This window comes from Musa acuminata, chromosome BXJ3-9 (genome assembly GCF_036884655.1).
Source record: "Musa acuminata AAA Group cultivar baxijiao chromosome BXJ3-9, Cavendish_Baxijiao_AAA, whole genome shotgun sequence".
In the NCBI taxonomy this organism is placed as follows: domain Eukaryota; kingdom Viridiplantae; phylum Streptophyta; class Magnoliopsida; order Zingiberales; family Musaceae; genus Musa; species Musa acuminata.
The window spans coordinates 47,520,567-47,541,383 of record NC_088357.1 but is presented as its reverse complement, the minus strand read 5'-3'; the positions used below and the strand labels follow the sequence as shown (position 1 = coordinate 47,541,383).

The window sequence follows — 20,817 nt, the reverse complement described above, 5'->3', positions numbered from 1 at the left end:
CACTGATTGTTTCCTTGGAGTATGGTGTTTCTCATGCCATATCCTCTACACTTTTCTATGTAAAATTATAATGTCTAAAATTAATTATAGAGTGTAGCCTACTACAAGATGTATGACCAACGACAAGGTCGATCTCAACCACATGTACATGACCTATATGCTCGCATGGAACTCCATCTGATACCAAATGTCACGACTCGAGTCTGATGAGCCAATTAGCCAATAATTTCATTTTGATCATTTAACCACGGATCAAAATACTTAAGCGGGAGTTTACATAGTACACTTATCAGTCCCATATAAGTTAATCATACACATTGTCCACTTCCGATGTGGGACCAATGGGATGTTACGACTTTATCTTAGATCTATAGCTTATACACAAATACATGATTGACAAACAATAGGAGTTTTGGGTCCATCATATAATAAGGTAGTAAATGTTAGATAGAATCCCCTATATTATCCTCATAGTATAATCTACTATTTTATGGTTGTATGCCTAATTGATTGAATTGATGATATGATGACGTGTTATAAAATGATGTATGATTCCGATATAATAAAAGGATCTAAATAATCCTTATCAACTAAAGAAGGGTCAATATACTAAAGGATGATTCCATTCGGAGATTAGTGGTTTTTCAAATATGATAGTTAGATTAGATCGTTCCTTCATCTAGAGAATATGGGTGAGGGATACCACTCCAAGTATAATATGAGTTCTCTATATTTATTATTGGGGCATGAACTCATCCTACTATTAGAGTAATGCTTCTTTGTTTACTATAGTAATGCTTCTTTGTTTACTATGCGCCATTAGGTGTTTGACTATGCCAAGATGATGATAATGATATGCATGAATAATTAGATTTTAAACATATTACGTTGCATTTAAGCGATTGAGAAAAATAACCCAAAAACACAGATAATTTCTGATAAAGCATGTCACATAAGCATAGCATGTGACATAGTATCGCATGTTGCAAGGAATCCTCATTTCGAACATGATAGGGCGTGTAAGATGGAGTAGAGCTGTCTTGTCAGCTGTCCTGTTTTGGGAATTTGCCTTCAACACCAAGCAAAGGTTTCAAGCTTTTGCCATGTTATCTTTCAACATGTACATGAATTGTGCATCATCTCATTGCTTCCAAGCAGGCCAGTGATCATAGTTTGCACTTGTTCTGACATCCATTTACTTGAAAGCTGCTTTAAGTCTACATGCTGATGGTCTGAAGTCTGAGTTATGTTCTCCTGTGGACAATTCTTTTTGTCCTGTTGATTATAGTTTTCCTCTGTCCCTATTTTTCTTTGCATAGAGGATTCATTACTTGTATGTTCTTAATCAATATGTCCCATAAAGAAGAACATGATGCCTTTTATTGACATGTAGATTACTGATGATGTTTAGGCATGTTTTTGCAGGCTGTCAGATCTAAGCCAGCTGAGGAATCCAACATTTGTGCTGCTGGGCTGCCATGGAACTGTCTTTTTGTGATTGCTTTAATTCTTCAACTTGTGTTCTTCCACTAGTCTGGCAATTGTATTAGTGACAAATGGTGAACATAGAGAAAAGCATGTCTACATACAAACATAGCCTCTCCTGTTGACCATAAAATTGCATTTTTAAGTTTATGTTGCATCAATGTGACCTAACACAACTTGAGTTCAAAACAAACTTTTGAGCAGCTCAATTGTGATATCAAGATCAAGTCCACAAATATGGGGTCAAGGGTATCAGATCCTGCCAAACCTTTGTGCCAGGGCCCATAGCTGTTCTTTTGGAGTTGATTATGTTGTCAAGTGGTTTGACTTTGATTAAGCTTCAGCTGAAGGCTGAGAACCTGATTTGTTCTTCAGATTTACCTAATTCCTGGATGGAAACAATTCTTTCCATTAACCTCTAGCTCACAGCAATCTTTCAAGTAGTTGAGTGTTTACACAAAAGGAATGTCCAAGCATCATAAACTTGTCAGAATAAGTTCCATTATTTGTTGCACTTTGGTGTCAGCTGAACAACCTTGTGCCTTAATGCTTTTGGTCAAAAGTAGAAAAATCTGGATTGAGGGAAGGTTTAGCATTAATGTCAGACCATGATTATTTTGTTTCTTTTATGATTCATTTTTTAGTCTCAAGCAATCACAGAAAAAAGGAAGAACAAACTAATTCATCTGACATTTAGAAATAAATGATCCATTAATTGACATTTTACAGATGGTGCTCCCTAAGTTCATCATTCAGCAGGTTACAGGTGCTGTGAGGTAACAAAGAGAAACACAACATAGAAATTTACATGTTTGAAACCATTTACTGCATGAACCCAAACATAATGGAATCAATTCCAAAGGTTGACAAGCTAATCTTCATCTGTTATGTGTTCTTGCAGTTGTCTTTCATTCCAAATCTTCGTCATTTTCATGTATGAGAATGTGGATGGAATTTAGTGATGTAGAAATGAAGTTGATTTATCAACCAGAACAGTGAATGGTACTGTTGTCTGTGGTCCAACTATTTTAATCATGTAGTCAGTCAGATTACGACAAATTAAACCAAAAAAATTAGTGTTGCTCCTAATGAGAGATCTGGAAAAGTTTAATGGATGCTGTGTTTACCTTTTCAAGTAGTTGATAACAAGTTTTAAAGCTTTCTGCATTCCAAAAGTCCAGCTCTTGCACTGGAAATCTTTGTGGTGGTAGCTGCAAGCCTGCAATAATGGAGCTTCAAAGTGCACAAAGTACCACTACTTACTGAAATGAATGCATTATGGAGCACCGAAATCATGAGTCCTGTCCGAAATCATGAGTCTTGTCTCGGTCAAAGAAACCCAGACAAGGAGACGAGAAAGGGAGAGGGTTGTGGACAGGCATTGCTACTACTGTCTCAGAGAATGAAGGCCTGAAGGGTCCATCTCAACAAAAAGCCATTATCTGAAACATGGCACAGTTGGTTCTTGTGTTGCATTTAATCTAAGAAAGCAAATAATATTGGTGTAGTGAGAACATTTCATATTTGCCTATTGGAAATCCAAGTTTGCCTAATTTTTAATGGTGATGTCTTTGTACTCTTCCAAACCGTAGTATAACTGTGCTGAGAAATACTACATTTCAAGGATAATCCATATCCTCTAGTGAGAAGTTTTCAGGGACTTGAGTCGCTTGATCCAAAGGCATCAGATTGAGTACTGAATGTAAGATGTGGAGCCAACCAGAAGTGTATCTAAGCATGGTCTGAATTATATTCTTCAAAAGATGACAAATGGCACCTGACTGTATTCTGCCAACAGGACATGCATGACAAAAGGAGGGTCCAGAAAGATCACCAGCTTGCTTGTAGTTCAGCAAAGCAACTTTCATATGCTTAAGATATTTTAATCCTGATATCTAGATAGCTAAATTAGTGGAATTCAGAAGAAGAGGTAGGTACCTTAGGTCATCATCTCCTCTTGGTTTTTGTTTGAATAAGAAGAGATAGGTCTGTGTGAGAAATCCGACACTCCACATGGCCTCTTAATGGCACGTAGTGGGCATGTGGACCAAATGAAGGGGGATCTTGACACTGGGGAGGACTGCTTTGAAGGAAGAGAAACTTAGATAACCCATTCTTTACATGTATGCATCAGTCCAAAAACCTAGTATTTTAAGAGTGTCATACCTTCTAACTTCTTATGGGGTTCCCCTGCAAACATCCAAACTGTCTGGTGAGTAGTCCCTGTTCTGATACACAGTACGATAGGGTTAAAGTATTCACATACCACCACACAACCACCACCAGATTTATGGCACTTAGATAAGGTGGTGGTGGTACTGTTTAATATATATGGCAGAAGGGTGTGCTGAAAAGAATAATAATAATAATAATAATAATAATAATAATAATAATGGTGACCGTCCAAAGTACTTGTTTAAAGTTATTTGTCTGATGCACATAAGCTAACTATTTCAGAAACGAACATGGAAGCATGTTTATGTATAGAACTATGGCGACTAAACAAATGAAGATGCTTTGGATACACTAATGAAATCCAGGTGCAAGCGGTGCAGTAATCAATAGACCCTACTTTTGGACATTGACTATGATCACTGATTTCATGCCACAATCACCTAAAGCAGATGCAATGCACACACAAAACAAGGTGGGTTACCTTGGAACATTTTCTTCAACAGCATCAGAATGAAAGCTTCATGAACTGAAAACCACATCTTTAAGCAATACTATATTAGTGAAACACAGAGACGGCAGCAACTGCTGCTGACCGTTACCTGACTCTCTGAGCCAGCACCAAAAAGATAAGCCATCTTCAGGTAGCAATGAGCAACCATCGCAGAAAGGTGGTAGCTTTGGTTCCCCAGGTCTCACTCACTCCATATGAGCTGGTGAGATGAACAAAGCAACGAGAGGTTACTTCTCTATCAGTGATTCAGCGTCTTACCTTCTTGTTGGTAATGTGGCCCTTCACATCCCCCGGACCACGCTCATGACATGAAGAATCTCAGGCTCCTTGGTGGTGTTGGTGTTGCAGCAGCTGCTGCATGCAATAGATGATGACGTCTCCCTCATCCACATCCATGGCCTGCAACGTAGACCACGCCTGCCATATGCTATTTCCCAACCCACCACTCATCGACATCATGCCACGTGGAAGATAGCCCATCAACCGAGGAAGTGTGCTCCCATTGGCCCCCTCTCTCTATCTCTATCCCTGCAATATATTAACACACCAAGTGCAGGATACATTATGGTATAATATCAGTGTTTGAGAGCCTTACCTCCCTTCCATCACGTTAAATAAGGCCAAACGCAAAATGGCAGCAGCTGCAGTTGGTTGAATGCTGCTTTCTTCTCTTCGACACTCCTTCCCTCTCCCACTGCTGTATATATATTAGTCATCATACACCAAACAGTATCAGAGAAAGAAAATAGGTAAGGAGAGGAGGATGGGAAACTGCCAGGCATCGGAGGTGGCGACCGTGGTGATCCAACACCCTGGGGGGAGGGTGGAGAGGCTGTACTGGCCGACGAGTGCTGCCGACGTCATGAAGACCAACCCAGGCTACCATGTTGCCCTTGTCAGCCTCTACGTCTCCGAGGAGAAGAAGGATGGCAGCAGCGTCCGGTTTACCCGCGTAAAGCTGCTCAAGCCCAAGGATATGCTCTTGCTCGGCCAAGTCTACCGGCTGATCACCTCCCAGGGTCCGAATCTGTTCTTCCTTCTGCAAGTCCATCTCAGACTAGTAATTCCTGATCACTTTGTTTAGATTTTCTGATGCTGGCTAACGTCGAGCTTTTCGTGGACATTTCTGTTCAGAAGTTACAAAGGCTCTGAGGCAAAGGAAATATGAGAAGATAAGGAAGAGCCAGGCTGAACTGATTAGAAAACAGCAACAAGAGCATAGAACAAAAGATCAGGATGGTGAGACAAACCTGGAGGATACAAGAAGTAGACATCAGGTACATTCTACTGTATTTGCTGCAAGTCATCCTTCAAATGGCTAGCGATCCATGAACATCATACTACATGAACTGCTATGGATTTTACTGTCAGTCAAACAGCATTTTTTGTAATAATATATTGAACAGAAAAATACCACACAAAGTTCTACAGTCACCTGAACAACTAAAACCCAAGTCACCCATTTACTACCTGCTGTTTGACAATTGTAAGAATGCTATAAAGTCACTTCATAATAATCTGAATAAAACGCAGGAGATTTAAGGGACTTTTACTGTCAGTCAGCTGTTTGGATGTGTTCTCACTGCTGTGTGTTTATGAGATGATACAGGCAACAAAGCAGGGGAGTGATAGACAAAAAAGCAGCACACAGATGGCAGTGAGAGGCAGGCAATGGCGTCCTTCGCTTCAGAGCATCTCAGAGATGGGAAGCTAATTGTGCAATTCTCTTACCCTGTTGTCACAACAAAAAGACAAGTCATCTCAGGCATGAGATGAGGTTCATGTGGTTAGTGTGATATTGGTTATGGATGCAAATCATGAAAAATTGAGGGTACTACCATAAGGAAAAACTTAAAAGAGTCTCCTTGTAGAGGAAGTATACATTTGAATAACAGTCCATCGTGTAATCAACAAGAGTCAGAAACAAAGATACATATCATCATGATCTAGAGCTTATGGAACAAGAAATTGCAAAGTTAATGACACTAGCTTTCCTTGCTGATTCAGGATTTCAATTTAGTTGAATTTGAAGCAAACAGTCACATGAGTAAAAAAGACAGGAGAGCAAGTGAAACATCTTAGAAAACATCTACGTACATTTACTCTATATATAACCTGAAACTAGTCATATTTTACAGTGAAGCTATCACTCTGTTGTCAGAAGACCTAATAAATTATATGAATGAACAATGGTCACTGAGACTGTTGGGAAGTCTAGATCTCCCTGCCCTGGCCTACATAGCTTTGTGCCCACAGAAGAGCCACACTTGCTGCTATAGGAGCTCCGGGAAGTCTCTTCTCCTTTAGTTGAAGGAACATTTCCCACCAACAGTGTCCCAGGACCACTGTACTCCTTGTGACATAAGTTGTTGAATATCTAGATTACAATGCACCATAAAAACATTGTTATAAGTTTGATAATGAGGTAGATTTGGTATCTCCTTAAACAATCTTATATTGCAAAGGCAAGGACATATCAGTTGTGTACTAGATAAAGAATGAATAATGAGCATCTAAATCTTATTAAGGACATAAAATGATTCAAACCCTTTTCATGATAATTTAGCTTCACACCATATGCTCCTTATAGTTCCACTATAACGTTTCTGAAAATTTAGAAGAATAAGAAAAAGGAATAGGTTAGCATGGAGATTACCATGTCTTGATCCTAAACATGGATGATTAGCATGGAGAGCAGCCAAAGTTATAAACGAAGATAAAGAAAAGCTTGTTACAATCTATGATCCTACTATTTTCGATGGATATAACATAAGTTGGAAGTTGGAACAACAATTAATGAGTCCATTGAGCATCAAATCCTTACCAATATGGTAAACATATTTAACGGAGTAAAAAGAACTGATTTTTAACTAATTTATAACATTTCAAGTTGTCACAGTTCATCTAAACAAACCTTTTCTTGATCGAAAGAATTGCGAACCCAACCTTGCTATCATTTTCGATTTCAATTCCCCAGGTTGGATCAGTACTCTTAACCAGCCAATCAACAGACGAGAAATTGTTACGAGCTATCGTACCTTGATAACAAGGAGATCGACCAACCAATGCCCTCGTAGCCAAATGCACAAAATTAAAGACGGCGTCGACGTCGTCGCCGACTATCTCCTTACTCTTGGCAAGCGTCTTCCGGAACTCGCCCTCGAATTTCCGCGTCTCCTGCAAAGGTTAATATCCAGAAACATGAACAATCACAAGCAATACCAAACCAAACAGAGATCAAGACGGAAGAGAAATGATTACGGCTGTGGCGAATTGAGGGAGGGGGTCGGGGTAGGCGTAGACCGGATGCTGCCATTGGCCCGGGGAGATGGGGACCGGAGGAGGAAGGAGACGCATCAGTGCGGTTCCTAATTGTGACACCGGAGAAGGTACGAAGGCTTGTTGGGAGTTACCGCTGTGCTAACTCGGGCGGGTTGGGTCAACTCGTGCATAAACCCGAGCCCGATCCGAGCTACAAAATACTCATACGAAAGAAATTAGATTTATAGATGGAATCAAATATATAATATTTATAAAAACTATTTAATTATAAGGAAAAATCAATATACTTTTAATATCAAATAAAGGATAAAAATAAAGTATTTGATCGAACTCTTTTTTTTTTTTTTTTTTCGGTGTGAAGGTAATAATAGCTTTAAATAGGTGTCAAATGTGTCCGATATATGATCATTATATTTTAACAGGGTTATTCTATTCCACCTGTTTTAAGAAAAAAAATTTAAAATAAAATAATTAATGACGCGACTATATATTCGAACCTCTTAAATTTAAATCAAAATTTATATAATTAAATTTAAATTAGAAATTAAGATTTGCGATCGAATTCAAATTATATAAGACTTAGATCGTTACTAAAAAAATAAATATATAATACAATACAATAAATAGATTGTTAGACTTTTTTTATTGGATCTATAATTGTAATGCAAGAATCAATTTATCTCTATTGAGACATTCGAGTTGGTTAGTATATTATTATACAAAATAATAGTTTTTAGATTCAAGTATGCGTGTAAGCGTCATATATACCATTTAATGTAATAAAAATATATTTTAATAAAAATAAACAAGGTAGAATGGGTTTCATTCTTCTTCCTTGGGCCAAGTAACCTAATGGTAGAATGGGTTAGTAACTCATTCTTTTACTTGTGCTACTGCTAGCATCTCTCATGAAGCAAATTTATGGACTAGTTAGGATACAATCACATGAGACAGTTAATTGATGACCATAGTTCAATTCAAATAGTAATTGAATTGGTCTAAGAGGAACTGAAACCAGAATCAATAGTTTCAACTCGATTAAATATAAAAATAAAATAAAAAAATATAGTGGTTGATATTTTATATTTAAAGCCTAATGACTTGAGATCAAATATTAATAGAATAATTTATTTTTTTGGAATTGGAACCGCTTGGAACGATTGCGGTTCCTAATATAATAGAACCGAAACCGACGATTTGGGAACCATAATCACCACTAGTTTTGACACTATGTATATTGTGATTCAATCTCTCCATTGCTTTATCACAAAGATTTTTAGCCCAATACAGGCCCAGGGAGTCATCACAAATCAGTATGATTCATGTAAAGTCAGAATCAGCAACTCTTTCCTGTGTTGATGATTGCCAGTTCAGTGGAATTGTGATGGATGCCACAGCTTGTTGTGCCATCTTTCTTGATGGCTGTCAAGTTAATGCATGTGATGCTAATTGAGTGCTGTGTGGAGACTAAAACCCATTGCAAGTCAATCTATCAATCCTACTGTCCTCCTCCCTGCCAGCACTGCGTGCAGGTTGCCACTGTTTGCAGAGTGACTCATTGTGGAATCATATGACTCCACACTAAGCTGCTGCTGCTGCTTCAATCATGGAGCCAAGGAATGCATTAAAGTTTGCAGTCAGAGATGACAGCCTGATGCTAGCATGGTGTGCAGGTTGCCATTGTTTTCAGGGTTGCTCATTGCAGAATCATATGTCTTCATACTTATAGCTGCTACTGCTTCAAACAAGATCCAAAGAATGCGTGAAACTTGCAGTCAGAGATGACAGAGCATGAGATCAGCATGCATCAGGCAGCTCTCAATACAGTTCTATCGATCCAAGGATATATATAAATAGCAAGACACAATTATTGAGTACATGGATGAGAAACTTGATAAAATTCGTGAGGACATATTATGCTATCATAAGACTGTTAATCCATTTTCTTATCAAACTTTATGTTATAATATATCAGATCCAATTAGTATTTCCGGTTGGATTCGACGAGTATCAGGGAGTCCATGTATGTAAAGAATTCTGTATTAAGTAAAAAATTCTTAGAAATTACAAGTGCTTGAAAAATAGGTTATGATTTAATCTAGAGAGGTTGAGAAATAGGATAAAAAAAAAAACTCCATCAATTTTGATAGGGAGTGCTGAATCTCATAAATCTTATATCGGTTTTTCTAACTTGTGTTTGATTGTTAATCCCTTTTGCTACTGATTGTGATTCTTCTGCTCAGGAAGTTTTATGATCTCTCATTGTCAGGGCAAGCTAGAAAGCTGCTAATGTTTGCATCAAGAAACAAGTCATTAGCTTTTTTTTTTATCATAAAGAAGAATCATCTTTTTGATCTACTATTTTCCTGTAGAAATCTTGATCCAGGCTACTTTACATGGCCTTTTACCATCATTTGGAATATCTGCTTTGTGGGAACAAAGTCCACATGATGCAATTGCTTTTCTTTTGGAGTCCCCCCCAGCCCCCCCCCCTTCCTTTGCTAACAATGAAGTTATATGTGTCATCTACCACTTCTCTGAACCTTGTCATTCCCCACAGCCATCAAAGTGTCTTCTTCATTTGCATACCATGATGGCAGGAAAGAAAAGGAGGAAAAGTAGAAAGGGAGGACCAGATCATGGCACAAGTAGATGATGGCTCCTGATGATTAAACACAGGACCTTGCCTTCATTCTTTCTAATGCAGAAGTAAGCTGACAATATGGCATCTCTGTAAACTTTATTTTCTGCACTGTGAAGCCCAAAAAGAACATGTAGATTTTGGTCATGGGTTTGTGAAAAGGAGTCACTGGCAAAATTATGCATATGATAAATCCAAGTTTAATTTGGTAATTTAATTATCTAGAGTTTAAAATATTTAGGAATTTTTAATATTCAAGTTTCAGAAATGATTGTCAACTCCGCATAAACTTAATCTATTTTTTAAATATTATTGCGTCTAAAATCGGAAGTCCCTTAGAAACATCTAGAAATAGACTCTTCGTATCCTGTGTAACTCTTCGATGCTTAAGTCAGTAAAGAATTTAAGAATGAGTTTAGTTCGGAGAATTCAAGGGTGGATGCATTCATAAGAAAACACTTAGAGAGTGATCAGTCATCTTCCCCTTTGCCGAATAGTGCTTGCAGATTCAAAACTTTTGCTGCCTCCAATCACATGGAGGGATCACCATATATCGACATAACTTGTGTCAAAATGCTGACTTTTGTGACTCCATTATATAAGGTCCTGTAGCAACACCATGAGGTAGATAGTTCCTGCACCAAAAGAGAAGGAATAAAAGGTGAAGCTCTCTTTATAAAATTATGACCACCTTTGGCTAAGAATCCTTTGGGAAAGAAAGGTGGTAAGGGTGTGGGTGGTAAAGAGTCTTTGGCTTTTAGGCTTATTCATGGGATTCCTTGCATGGACAAAAGAGAGTGCTAAAAAGCAGGGGAAGATGGAAAGCAAGCCCTGGTGCACCCCAGGTGGGAGATGGAGAAAAGAACTGCATCTGCAGATCTTTCTCTCACTTGAAAACATGCCATGCATGTGTGAGTTTGTCCACCATAGCACATTCAGCTTTGAAACAAGAGAAGCTTCCACATTTTCCAGTTTTAACTGCTGGAATTTATCATGAATTTTGTTAGGAGGGAGTTTGTTCATGATGTTCTTAAACAGAACCACCTAATTGGTGAGGGAGAAGACCTCAATAAAAAGTCTAGAAAATCAACAAAATAAAAAAAAAATCAATATAAAATCTATACACACTCCTTAAATATTTATGTCCACAGAGAAAACAAGATTATTTACTATGCTAAGTTAGTCCTAATTCAATGGCATATATCTGCTTGCACAATTGTAATTACATACAGAATTGAACTCATAGAGTGATTTCTTTATAGTAATTGGATCATCATCATTATCCTCTTGACTACTTTATGGTTATCTATTTTCAGGGTAATTCCTCTAATTTCTCTACTTTTTAGCTTGCTTGAGGCACCACTACAACTTTCCAGTAAATTTCAGGCATATGTCATAACATTGAATTCTTTTACATTTACTAAATTGAATTCTTGATGATGAGAGGAGTCTGTAGGCTCAGACATTATTATGGTGCATGATTTTTTTCCTGACTTCTAAGCATGAAAAGACTTTGATCTTCACCTACCTTCACACTATAAAGTGAAAATACTTGTGTATGATGGTGTGCCCCCATTGTTATCAAAATGAATCCAAAATTGACACTTTGTGCTATCTAATATATAGCAACGCATGAAATGTATGCTGCTCTTCTGCCAAAGTTCATGCAGGAATTATGAGTGACATTGATGGAGGCTTATGGCATTTAGTAATGCTCCTCAATATGAAACAAATAATTCATATGTTACAACTTTTGTAATTTTTTTGGGGCCTTTTCTAACAATTTAAGCTGAATAGTAGCTAAAAGTTGTAATGAAATGTAAAATCCTATGTCTGATTCTTAATTAAATCACAACACAACTATTAGCTAATTAAGATTTTGGATGATTGACAAGAGAAGATTTAACATGGTGCTGAAGAAGACCATGTGTTTGAATTCTGCTTCTCTTTTGTTCATTCTATTTCCTTCAATAGATTTACATTAGTCCTTCAACATACTTGGGGATGCTAGTGATTGGGAATATTCTAGTACCGCCCACCCGACAACAGCTGGTAGCCACCTCGGAGTCGGCACCTTAGAGCCGATATGGCGCCTCGAAGCCGACGAGGCGCATGCATGTGATACGAGCTCGAGATGATGTGACAGGCTTGATAATGACGTGTAGCCATGCCTATGCTGCTTGGGGTCGTACAAGACAGCATCGCTCGGCACAAAGCCATGCGGGCCGACCCACGCTGTCCAAAGCGTGCGAGCTGGTCGCCCGGGGCATAGGTGGCCATTAACGACCAACATACTGTCACAGATAAATTTCTAAACAGGGTGTTTGATGTAATGCTTATGTATGTCCGTGTCTTTTGGTATGTTCATGCTTTGTACAGCATGTAGGGGGACGACCGAAGGCTTAATAGTTCCATTTTAGTTGGGTTGGTGGCCTCTTTAGGCTTGTAAATAAAGGTTGTGTCATGTGGACACGTGCGAGAGATTCTCGGTCTGTAATGGACTATTTTACCCTTTGTTGTGCAACTGTTCAGAGCTTGTAAAGTCTGTTTGTAATTTGCATTGTCTATAAAGTGTTTTTCGGAGATGTTTGCTTGTGGATCCCGAGTGAGACCTTTTCTCGGTCATGTTCTCTCTTTTGTGGGACCTAAGGGACCATGGGAGGCTTCGGGGAGGTTGACCTTTGCGAACGGACACGCAATGGTGCCGCACGACTTAGGCAAAACCAGCTAAGTCCGTGACAATACGGCCGATGCCCAGCGACAGGTATAAGTAATGATCCCCTGGTTAGCATAGGGGGTAGAGAGAAAAAAAGACCCTAAAACTCACCTCGATCTAACTTGAGCTTCAAAGAGGTCGAGTTGAGGATTCCCCTCGTGACATTGACCTTTTGTGCAGGAAGGCAGCATTGAAGCGAGAGCTCAAGTCTCACCTTGGGTTAGCCAAGGAGGCGTCAATCCCAACCCGACCTCATCCTTCCATCGCTGCCTCACACATCCATGTGGACACCCTCACACAATCGGGGACCGAACCAAGCCGTACTAACTCTCGGGACACGGCATGAAGACACCAACAGCTAGTTTTTGTTTATTATGTCATACCTTTTCCTACTGCTTAGATCTTAGAAATAGTGGCTATATATATTTCTTTTACACATTAAAAATCTGTTTGTAGATTTATGATCTATACTTAATCTGTTCTTCAATGTTCAGGGCCTCATATTAAGATCTTAGGAACAAAAGACTCATAATTAACCTTCCTGAAAAGATTCTGAGCATAATCTATTTTCGATTCGAGCCCTGTGAATTAACTAATCAAAATGACATTTTTTTTGTTTAAATTAAAGGAAGATGGATCTTAGATGACTTCTAAACTTCTCGGAAGAAAAACATTTTGATCTACCATATGGAAAAAATAAAAATTCCAATTGCCTAAATGAATCAGAAGAACATTACTCTAGGAAAAGAGCATTGATCTGTCATCTTTAGGGGGTAAAAAAAGTGGAGGGGATTGGAGGTGATAGATTTCATAGAGGAGGAAAAGAACATGGATGGTGGAGCATATTCTCCAGTTAGACTTTGAGCTGGGAAGCACATTGCTTGATAGTTGTACTTCAGAATCTAACACAGTGAAAACTGTGTTGGTTCTTTATCTTTACAAACCGACAATTTTCGCAAACTCATTATGTAAAGTGAGGATGCAAGATCTCAAAAGGACCAATAATGAACATGTAGTGAGAGAGTGAGAGATGGAAACAAATAGAACCACACAACAAATCAAGATCATAGGAGAACAACAAGAGCTTTTTTCACATGATCCACCTGCAGCTTCCTTTCCCCACTGTCTATTGTTCAGGAAAAATCCTACTTTTCAGAACAGAGTTTAACAGATTTCAAGATGTTCAACATCATTCATGTATGACAATCTACATGTATATGATGATCATACCTCTCCCAAATAGTAGAATTCACTCTTGCATGTCATTTTTGTCATTTGAGAAAACAGGTCAAGCTCAAAGGAGAAAACAAGAATTCTTTCAGATGGTCCAAGTCCTATAATTCAGAGCAAAGTCTAAAAGGTTTCAAGATGTTCAATATCATTCATGATGCAGAAAGAGAAGCCACGAGAGATTCCTTCATAAAAACCCTGATACAATCTACATGGGTATGAGCATACCTCCCCCTCCAAGATTTGTACTTCACTCTTGCATATACGACTTGTCATTTGAGAAAACATGAGTTCTTTTGCATGATCCAATCTCTAGAACAAAGTCAAGTACTTCCAACATGTTCAACATCATTCATGATGCAGAAAGAGAAGCCTGGAAAGATTCTCTAGCTGTAACTCTGACGCAATCCACATGTATATAAGCATACTCCTCCGATAATGGTGCTTATCATGCGAGAAAATTAAGTCAAAAAAGGAGAAAACAAGACCTCTTTTACATGATCCATTTATTGTTCTTCGGAAAAATCTCACATTTCATAACAAATTCTAAGAACTTCCAAGACATTATGATGCAAAAAGAGAAGCCTAACTAGTCGGAGTTTGTAGATGATGCTCACGCCGCGAGGGGTTTAACTTGGCTAAGCATCTGACCCCCTCGAAGATCCAATCCTCAATAGTGACGTAGATGGATCGATGATCAATTTAGATACTAATACATCTTCTTGGTATAAACCCTGGTATTAGCATGCGGTGTTCATGGAGTTGAGACATCCCCAAGCAAAACTATCATGCATCCTGGAACTGTAGAACATGAGTTGTGCAATGAATGAACGGTCCCGGTGGCAGAGGTTTCACAAGAAAGACCACGGACCCAATCAGCGTGCAGCTGTTGGGTGTTGTTTTGTGGAGGAGATGCATCCCATTAGCATCGTCTACAAGTTCGTTAGCAGCAGCGCAGGGAACAAGCAACGATGCTCGGGACCGTACCCGACGGCCTGAGCTGTGCTGGTTGGACGCATTCCGACCGAGTCTCATCATGCCTCTGTCCTCTCCATCATTTCGCTCCTCTTCTCCTCCACGTATTGCATCAGTGTCCCCCACACAGATGCCAACCCTTCTGTGCCATCTAATTCCCACATAAACCTCTATCTTTTAGAGGAGCTGCAGGGGTTTTGTTTATACGTCAGCTTCAATCATGTCCTTGTCAAGAACATGTAGAGGAGGGAGGAAGGAGTATGGCGAGGGTTGCTGATATTTTTCCTCCTTTTCATGCTTTTTGTTGACTTCTGCATGAACAGATGGGTGCAGATGTTTGAAATGTCTCACAATCTAAAGAGTAGGTTTGATCCGCGACTTAAAATATATTAATCTTGAATAATAATTTGACTTGGACTCATCTGATCTAAAATTTCAATGTGGGATTAGGATCAACTTTCATTAAGTAATGAATCAAAGATTGAAATGAAAATAAATTAGACTATAATATAATCTACCTTTACAAAGAGAAAGAGGAGACCATCACACCACATGTTAGCAGTAAGAACTGCTGAAAGATAACTATTCATGTGTTTCAGAGTTCCCACAGGAGCATTTGATGTGTTTGATGGTGTTTAATGTGCCCAGAAAACATATCATATTATGTTATTTATATTTTGCATTCAGAATCTTTTAGTTTCATACCCTTTTTTCCATCATAAAATAAAATGCCTTTTGATCTGCACATTCATCCAAAGCAGTGATTGTTCATTTGAAGCTCTTTCTATTTCATGACAGATCCTCATTGCCGAGTACAATGAGATCTGTAAATAAGGAATTTGGAATTAACAATAGAAATATCAGGTTTTGTATTGCAGATTGTTCAGAATAGACAGCCTTCAATTGGCCTTTATACAGACACAAATATTTGCATCACCATCTCCGGGATGCAGCCTGAAGCTTCAGTGACTGCCACCCTCTTCAGGCTGACAAGCATGCTCAAAAACACATGCATGACACTCACGATCACACAGCTCAAGGAACAAAACCTCCACACAAGAACAAAAAGAAGAGATGAGGTTGAGGCAGCAGTTTGACCAGCAACATGAGATCTGGACTCTCTCTCTCTCTCTCTTTCTCTCTCACCATTTACTGGCTTCCCTCCTTGAATTCCAACCCTCATCATTTTACACTGGCCATGAAAGAAACCAAGTACTCCTCAGAGTCCTCACAAACCAATACATCAACAATGGCAGCAGACCCCCCTCCCTTGGGACTCTGCAACTCTAATGCCATCATGGCTTACTCAATAGCAAAAAGGAAAGGAAAAAACACATTATCCAGAGTGCCTAACTCACTAGACATACACACACAATATACTAATCTGCACATTTTGTGGAATCAAACCAACCTCTTGTTTATGATGCTGAGAAATCTGCAAAGCCAACAAGTGTCATGCCCACTCCTCTTCTTATTCCCCAAGGCCCATCCTTTTATTTGTAGCAAGGTCTCTTTTCATCAGCCACTCAATTGCAGTTGCTGTTGAGCTTCCTCCTTTTGGTGGGTGGAGCTGAGGAGGAAGATGAGATGCCTGACTCCCTTTTAACTGGACTGGTCACTCTGTGCTGCGACAGGATCATTGGAGACTTCCTCAGCCTTTGATCCACAGCAACCTGTCGCATCAGTCGACAGCAATTGCCAATTCCCTCCTGCAACAACAGCATATGATGATGATGATGATGATGGTGATACTAAGAACAAAAACAACAGATCAATATGTCTTCATGAGTTACCTCAGTTAGCCCAACACACCATGATGCTGCGGTTGCAGGATTAACAAAGGTCCGATCCTGTGTTTCATCAGCTGCACAGATCATGGCAGCTGCAGCAAGTGCTGGTGGGCAGTGACTTAGGAAGTCAACCTCTGTTGCAGCACATGATTCAGATTCAAGCACCGCAGATCTCTAACATTGAGATATAATACCCACGACAAGAACTGAAGATTACCATGCATTGCTGCTAATATGACTTGTGTGGCCTGCAAAACCAGCAACCTGGCTGTTCTACCGCATGGATCGATCTTGTGGGCAAAGAAATCGACAAAACTGAGAGGCGTCACAGATCGAAGCCTCCAATCCAGTGCGGCGAGCACAAGAAGCTCCATGCGAAGCACTGTGTGAGGATCGAAGATGAACTTGGCATCCTCAACCTAACCAATCAACTCAGGCCTTAATGCATGCATGTTTGGTGGAACAGTAGTCACTAGTTTCTTCAGCTCGGTTACCTGCAAGTCCAACAGGGATGGCACCACTGTCTCCTCCATCTTTGCAGCCAGTGAGAGGCAGGCCACTGACAGAAGCTGCAGTGCCCATCCATTTTGCTGCATTGGTAGAACCAGCATGAGATTACCCATAAATCCTAACATGTAACAAGCAATGCGAGGCCACACACAAGTCATCATCTTCTCAAGACTGCATGCAGCAAATTCCATCCATCGCTTCACAGAGCATTGCATTTAACATTCTGATGCAATGTCATGATATTAGAAGGAGGTCAAAGTTTGGACGATAGCATCCATTTGTACAAAGAACTCAGCATTAAGGTTTGCTGGTTTCTTGAGCAAGGGGATTTCTGTGCTAATAGCTACAAGCCGAGGGATCTTAGTGTAAAATACGAGTATTACTATGCTAACCGAGAAGAGACAGCGGCCCGTCCGATCAGAATCAGACGGAGAAGAGCTCAGACAAGGGACATCGGTCGATTACCGGTAAGCGGTGAGAAGAGAGGAAGCGATCCACGTAGTTGACGGCGAGGCACGCCGTCAGCGGACGGAAACGGTGGTAAGCGCGAACCTACGAAAAGCAACCAAACGTCCGTTAAGATGGGGGAAGGGAAGGGGAAGACCGGCGCAGGTTAGCAGAAGCGTATGAGACAATTCTAGAGTGCGCCGGGGGAGTTGACCTTGAGGATCCACGCGACGGCGTCACGGCGGGCGACGGGGTCGAGCGAGTCGGGCCCGGCCGAGCGGGCTGCCGCCCCCTCGCCTCCTACGAAGCCGGCGATCGGCTGGCCGTCGCCGAACGAGGCGAGCTCTCCGACGTCCTCGCCGCAGAGGAGGTCGAAGCAGGAGGAGGCGGAGGAGTCGGAGGGGGAGGGCGGCATGACAGCGGGAGAAGGCACCCGGTCCTCATTGTCTTCCCATCACCGCGGAGCACCAGAACCCGGTAGAGAGGAAGGAAAGAGTGAAGAGAGACAGTGTGGGTACTGTCGAGGTGGTGGCGAGGAGTAGTATATGGACTGGGAGCTGAGAGCGAGGGATACTACCGCTACGTTTCAGTGTAAGGCTCGTGTAATTATATAGAGAGAAGGGGTTTGTGTGTTTGTGCTTGCTTTTCTTGTAGCTCCCTTTTGATCTTCCCTCCTTGTCAGCTCTCAGTCTTTTTCCTTGTAGTTTACCATGATCCGGTCTAAATCTTTTGCTTGCAGGAGGCAGAATGTGTGTGTTTGTATTATCTTGTCTGTAGTGCCCCTTTTCATTTACTTGGGTGTCAGCTAGCTCGGTGGTTCTACTCTTCTTCTTTCCTTTTTCCGTGTGTGTTCCTACTCTTCTTCTTGCCTTGTAAGAGACTCCACCGTGCTGCTGTTTGCATGGGAATAGAACCAGTCACAGGTCAGGTTAATAGTTTGACGGTCCGAACTGAACCAAAATTAATAATTAATTAATTATTTTTTTTAAAAATAATAATAAAATTAAAAATTAAAATAGACAAAGAAAAAGATTTTAAAAAGAAAATAAATTAATTAGAGATTCAGGGGAATATTGTGATCTGAAAACATCATTCATTCAGTGGTATTTTTTTGACCTGATGTGGGCAAAAATAAGACAATATTGTCATTGAGGACTATCCATGTGTCCAGTATTGTAGGGATTTATGCCAACTTCATCCATGGATGGATGAGGTACTTCTGTTGTAGCAAGGAATAGCATAGTGAGAAATATACAGAGCATATCTTGTCTTATTAAATATTTGGTCTTTTATTCTTTCTTTGACTTGAGCTTTGAGAAGGGACACAGTAAATTTCTTCCTTGTGTGAAAACTTTTGGGAATAATTCCAACATCTTTCATGAAATAGATTCATACTATATGAACTCAACTAGACCTGTATAGTATGTATCTGAACTTATTGGCTCAAGTATCAAAGTAAGGTAGTGAATCTCTTCTTTATGTAGAAAAATGATTCAACCAAATTAAAACTTGTTTCTGTTGTAGTTGTATATCTTATATTTTAATATTTGACTTGAGCACAAAAGAAACATGATGAATTTCTTTTTTATTATGAATTAGATTCATAATAAATTTTCTTGTATGAAAGGTCTCATCGTCGTCTAATATCTAACTCAAGCATGCGAGGAAAAGTATAAATTTATTAAAACTCCATAAAATAGATTTATATTGTTTATGAAAGAAAACCTATGGAGATGTTGCATGCAATACATCCATACTATATGAATCCAAGCAAACATTTTTTTTTCCTTTATAATTTTATTTTAAGTTTGGAGAATTCTATTGGTGCATCTCACTCTTTCTCATTATCCCACCATGGAATGGTAGCCAACCTCTGTGCTGGTGCTCAATTGACCTTGAAAAAAATCATGTACAGGTGCATGACAATTTCTTTTCACTTGGAGATGGAGTGGTGCACTTGTGAGGTTATTCTGAACACTCATGTCACCTTTTTCTTTCTTTCTTTTCTTTCTCCTGGGTTGGGTTGGGAGGCCTCTGATTCACTGTTCCATGGAGATCTCAATAGTCCCCTCAACTACACAACACTCCACTCAGTTGCTGAACTTTTGGAAATGTTGATCTGCTTTCATTTGTTTTCCAGCCAGAAAACTGTTGCACTCCATCAGTAAAATCATTAGGATTGAAGGAGAAAGTCTATTATGTGATGGCTCACTGTGTTCATTCTCTGATACTACAGACAGGTACAGGAAACATATTCAAGGATGAAAAAGGTCAGACAGTGATGGCCAGAGCTATTTCTTGTAGAGAGCTGGGGAGGTCAATCAGACAGAGTAGAGTCTCTTTCTCTAAGAGTACATGTAATTAACTTTCACTATATGTCTGGACAAATATTCTGGCTCATGGTTTGACTAACTACAATAGGAGGTTTCAGGAAATCTCCATTTGAGGAGTTGAAGCTCACAATTTGTAGTGTAAGTGACTAAAAAAGAAAGCCTTAGACACAAGTTCATAAAAATGCAAACTTTCATTCTTTCTTGTCAATTATCAAGAACAATCTTTGAGCAGAAACAACATCAAAGCAAGCCAAAGAAACTAGTAATGTCTCTGAACTAAATAAATAATTGGGCCCAATCTTGTTTGTTTACTCTATGCGTTTGCTCAATTCAACCATCAAGTGGAACCTAACATCTTGTTGGCTCCTCTTTACTGCTAGCAGAAGTTTCAGGCTAAGTGGCTGATATGAAACATGATAATACAGTTCCATAGCCAGGACAATAATTGGCATCCATCCAAAACACAAGTAGGAAACGAAGGTTGGTCATGTGTGAGCTCCATCAAATCTGATCTGCGTCGAACAGCGCAGATTCCACCAGCAAAATGTGACCCACATACAAGCAGACATCACTGAATAGCATTAACATCAAGAAAATTACCTCAAACCATCCTAATTTAATTCTCAGGGATAATATTTGTTACGATCCATTTACTCGTTAATTTTGTTGATCTTGAATCATTGGTTTCGTGTATAAAATATCGCCCATAGTCTTTTTTCTAT

The 20,817-nt window shown here is 39.6% G+C and overlaps 2 protein-coding genes and 1 long non-coding RNA gene across 3 annotated transcripts; 1 reads left to right on the top strand and 2 right to left on the bottom strand.

Annotated features, from left to right (window-relative positions):
• Positions 1–1,600: 1,600 nt before the first annotated feature.
• On the bottom strand, positions 1,601–7,808 carry LOC135649229 (uncharacterized). Its single transcript, XR_010501198.1, has 4 exons — positions 7,433–7,808; positions 5,422–7,348; positions 2,613–5,297; positions 1,601–1,873 (listed from the first exon to the last, which is right to left on the bottom strand). It is a non-coding gene; the product is annotated as an uncharacterized LOC135649229 (long non-coding RNA).
• LOC135649228 (uncharacterized) lies at positions 4,935–6,127 on the top strand. The gene is made up of 3 exons (XM_065167420.1): positions 4,935–5,190; positions 5,306–5,448; positions 5,781–6,127. The coding sequence occupies exons 1-3, from the start codon at positions 4,935–4,937 to the stop codon at positions 5,883–5,885; spliced, it is 504 nt and encodes a 167-aa protein (XP_065023492.1). The 3' UTR covers positions 5,886–6,127.
• An 8,052-nt stretch (positions 7,809–15,860) lies between the features above and the next one.
• On the bottom strand, positions 15,861–18,422 carry LOC135649426 (cyclin-D1-2-like). Its single transcript, XM_065167751.1, has 6 exons — positions 17,977–18,422; positions 17,781–17,867; positions 17,300–17,395; positions 17,023–17,224; positions 16,809–16,939; positions 15,861–16,724 (listed from the first exon to the last, which is right to left on the bottom strand). Exons 1-6 carry the CDS (start codon positions 18,175–18,177, stop codon positions 16,542–16,544), a joined length of 900 nt encoding a protein of 299 aa, XP_065023823.1. The 5' UTR covers positions 18,178–18,422; the 3' UTR covers positions 15,861–16,541.
• Positions 18,423–20,817: the final 2,395 nt, after the last annotated feature.

Coding starts and splice junctions, on each gene's coding strand:
- LOC135649228 (XM_065167420.1), top strand. CDS start 4,935: ATGGGAAACTGCCAGGCATCGGAGGTGGCGACCGTGGTGATCCAACAC. Junction 5,191..5,305: donor CCGGCTGATCACCTCCCAGG/GTCCGAATCTGT, acceptor ATTTCTGTTCAG/AAGTTACAAAGGCTCTGAGG. Junction 5,449..5,780: donor ATACAAGAAGTAGACATCAG/GTACATTCTACT, acceptor GAGATGATACAG/GCAACAAAGCAGGGGAGTGA.
- LOC135649426 (XM_065167751.1), bottom strand. CDS start 18,177: ATGCCGCCCTCCCCCTCCGACTCCTCCGCCTCCTCCTGCTTCGACCTC. Junction 17,868..17,976: donor CCGTCGCGTGGATCCTCAAG/GTCAACTCCCCC, acceptor TGCTTTTCGTAG/GTTCGCGCTTACCACCGTTT. Junction 16,725..16,808: donor GGTGTGTTGGGCTAACTGAG/GTAACTCATGAA, acceptor CTGTTGTTGCAG/GAGGGAATTGGCAATTGCTG.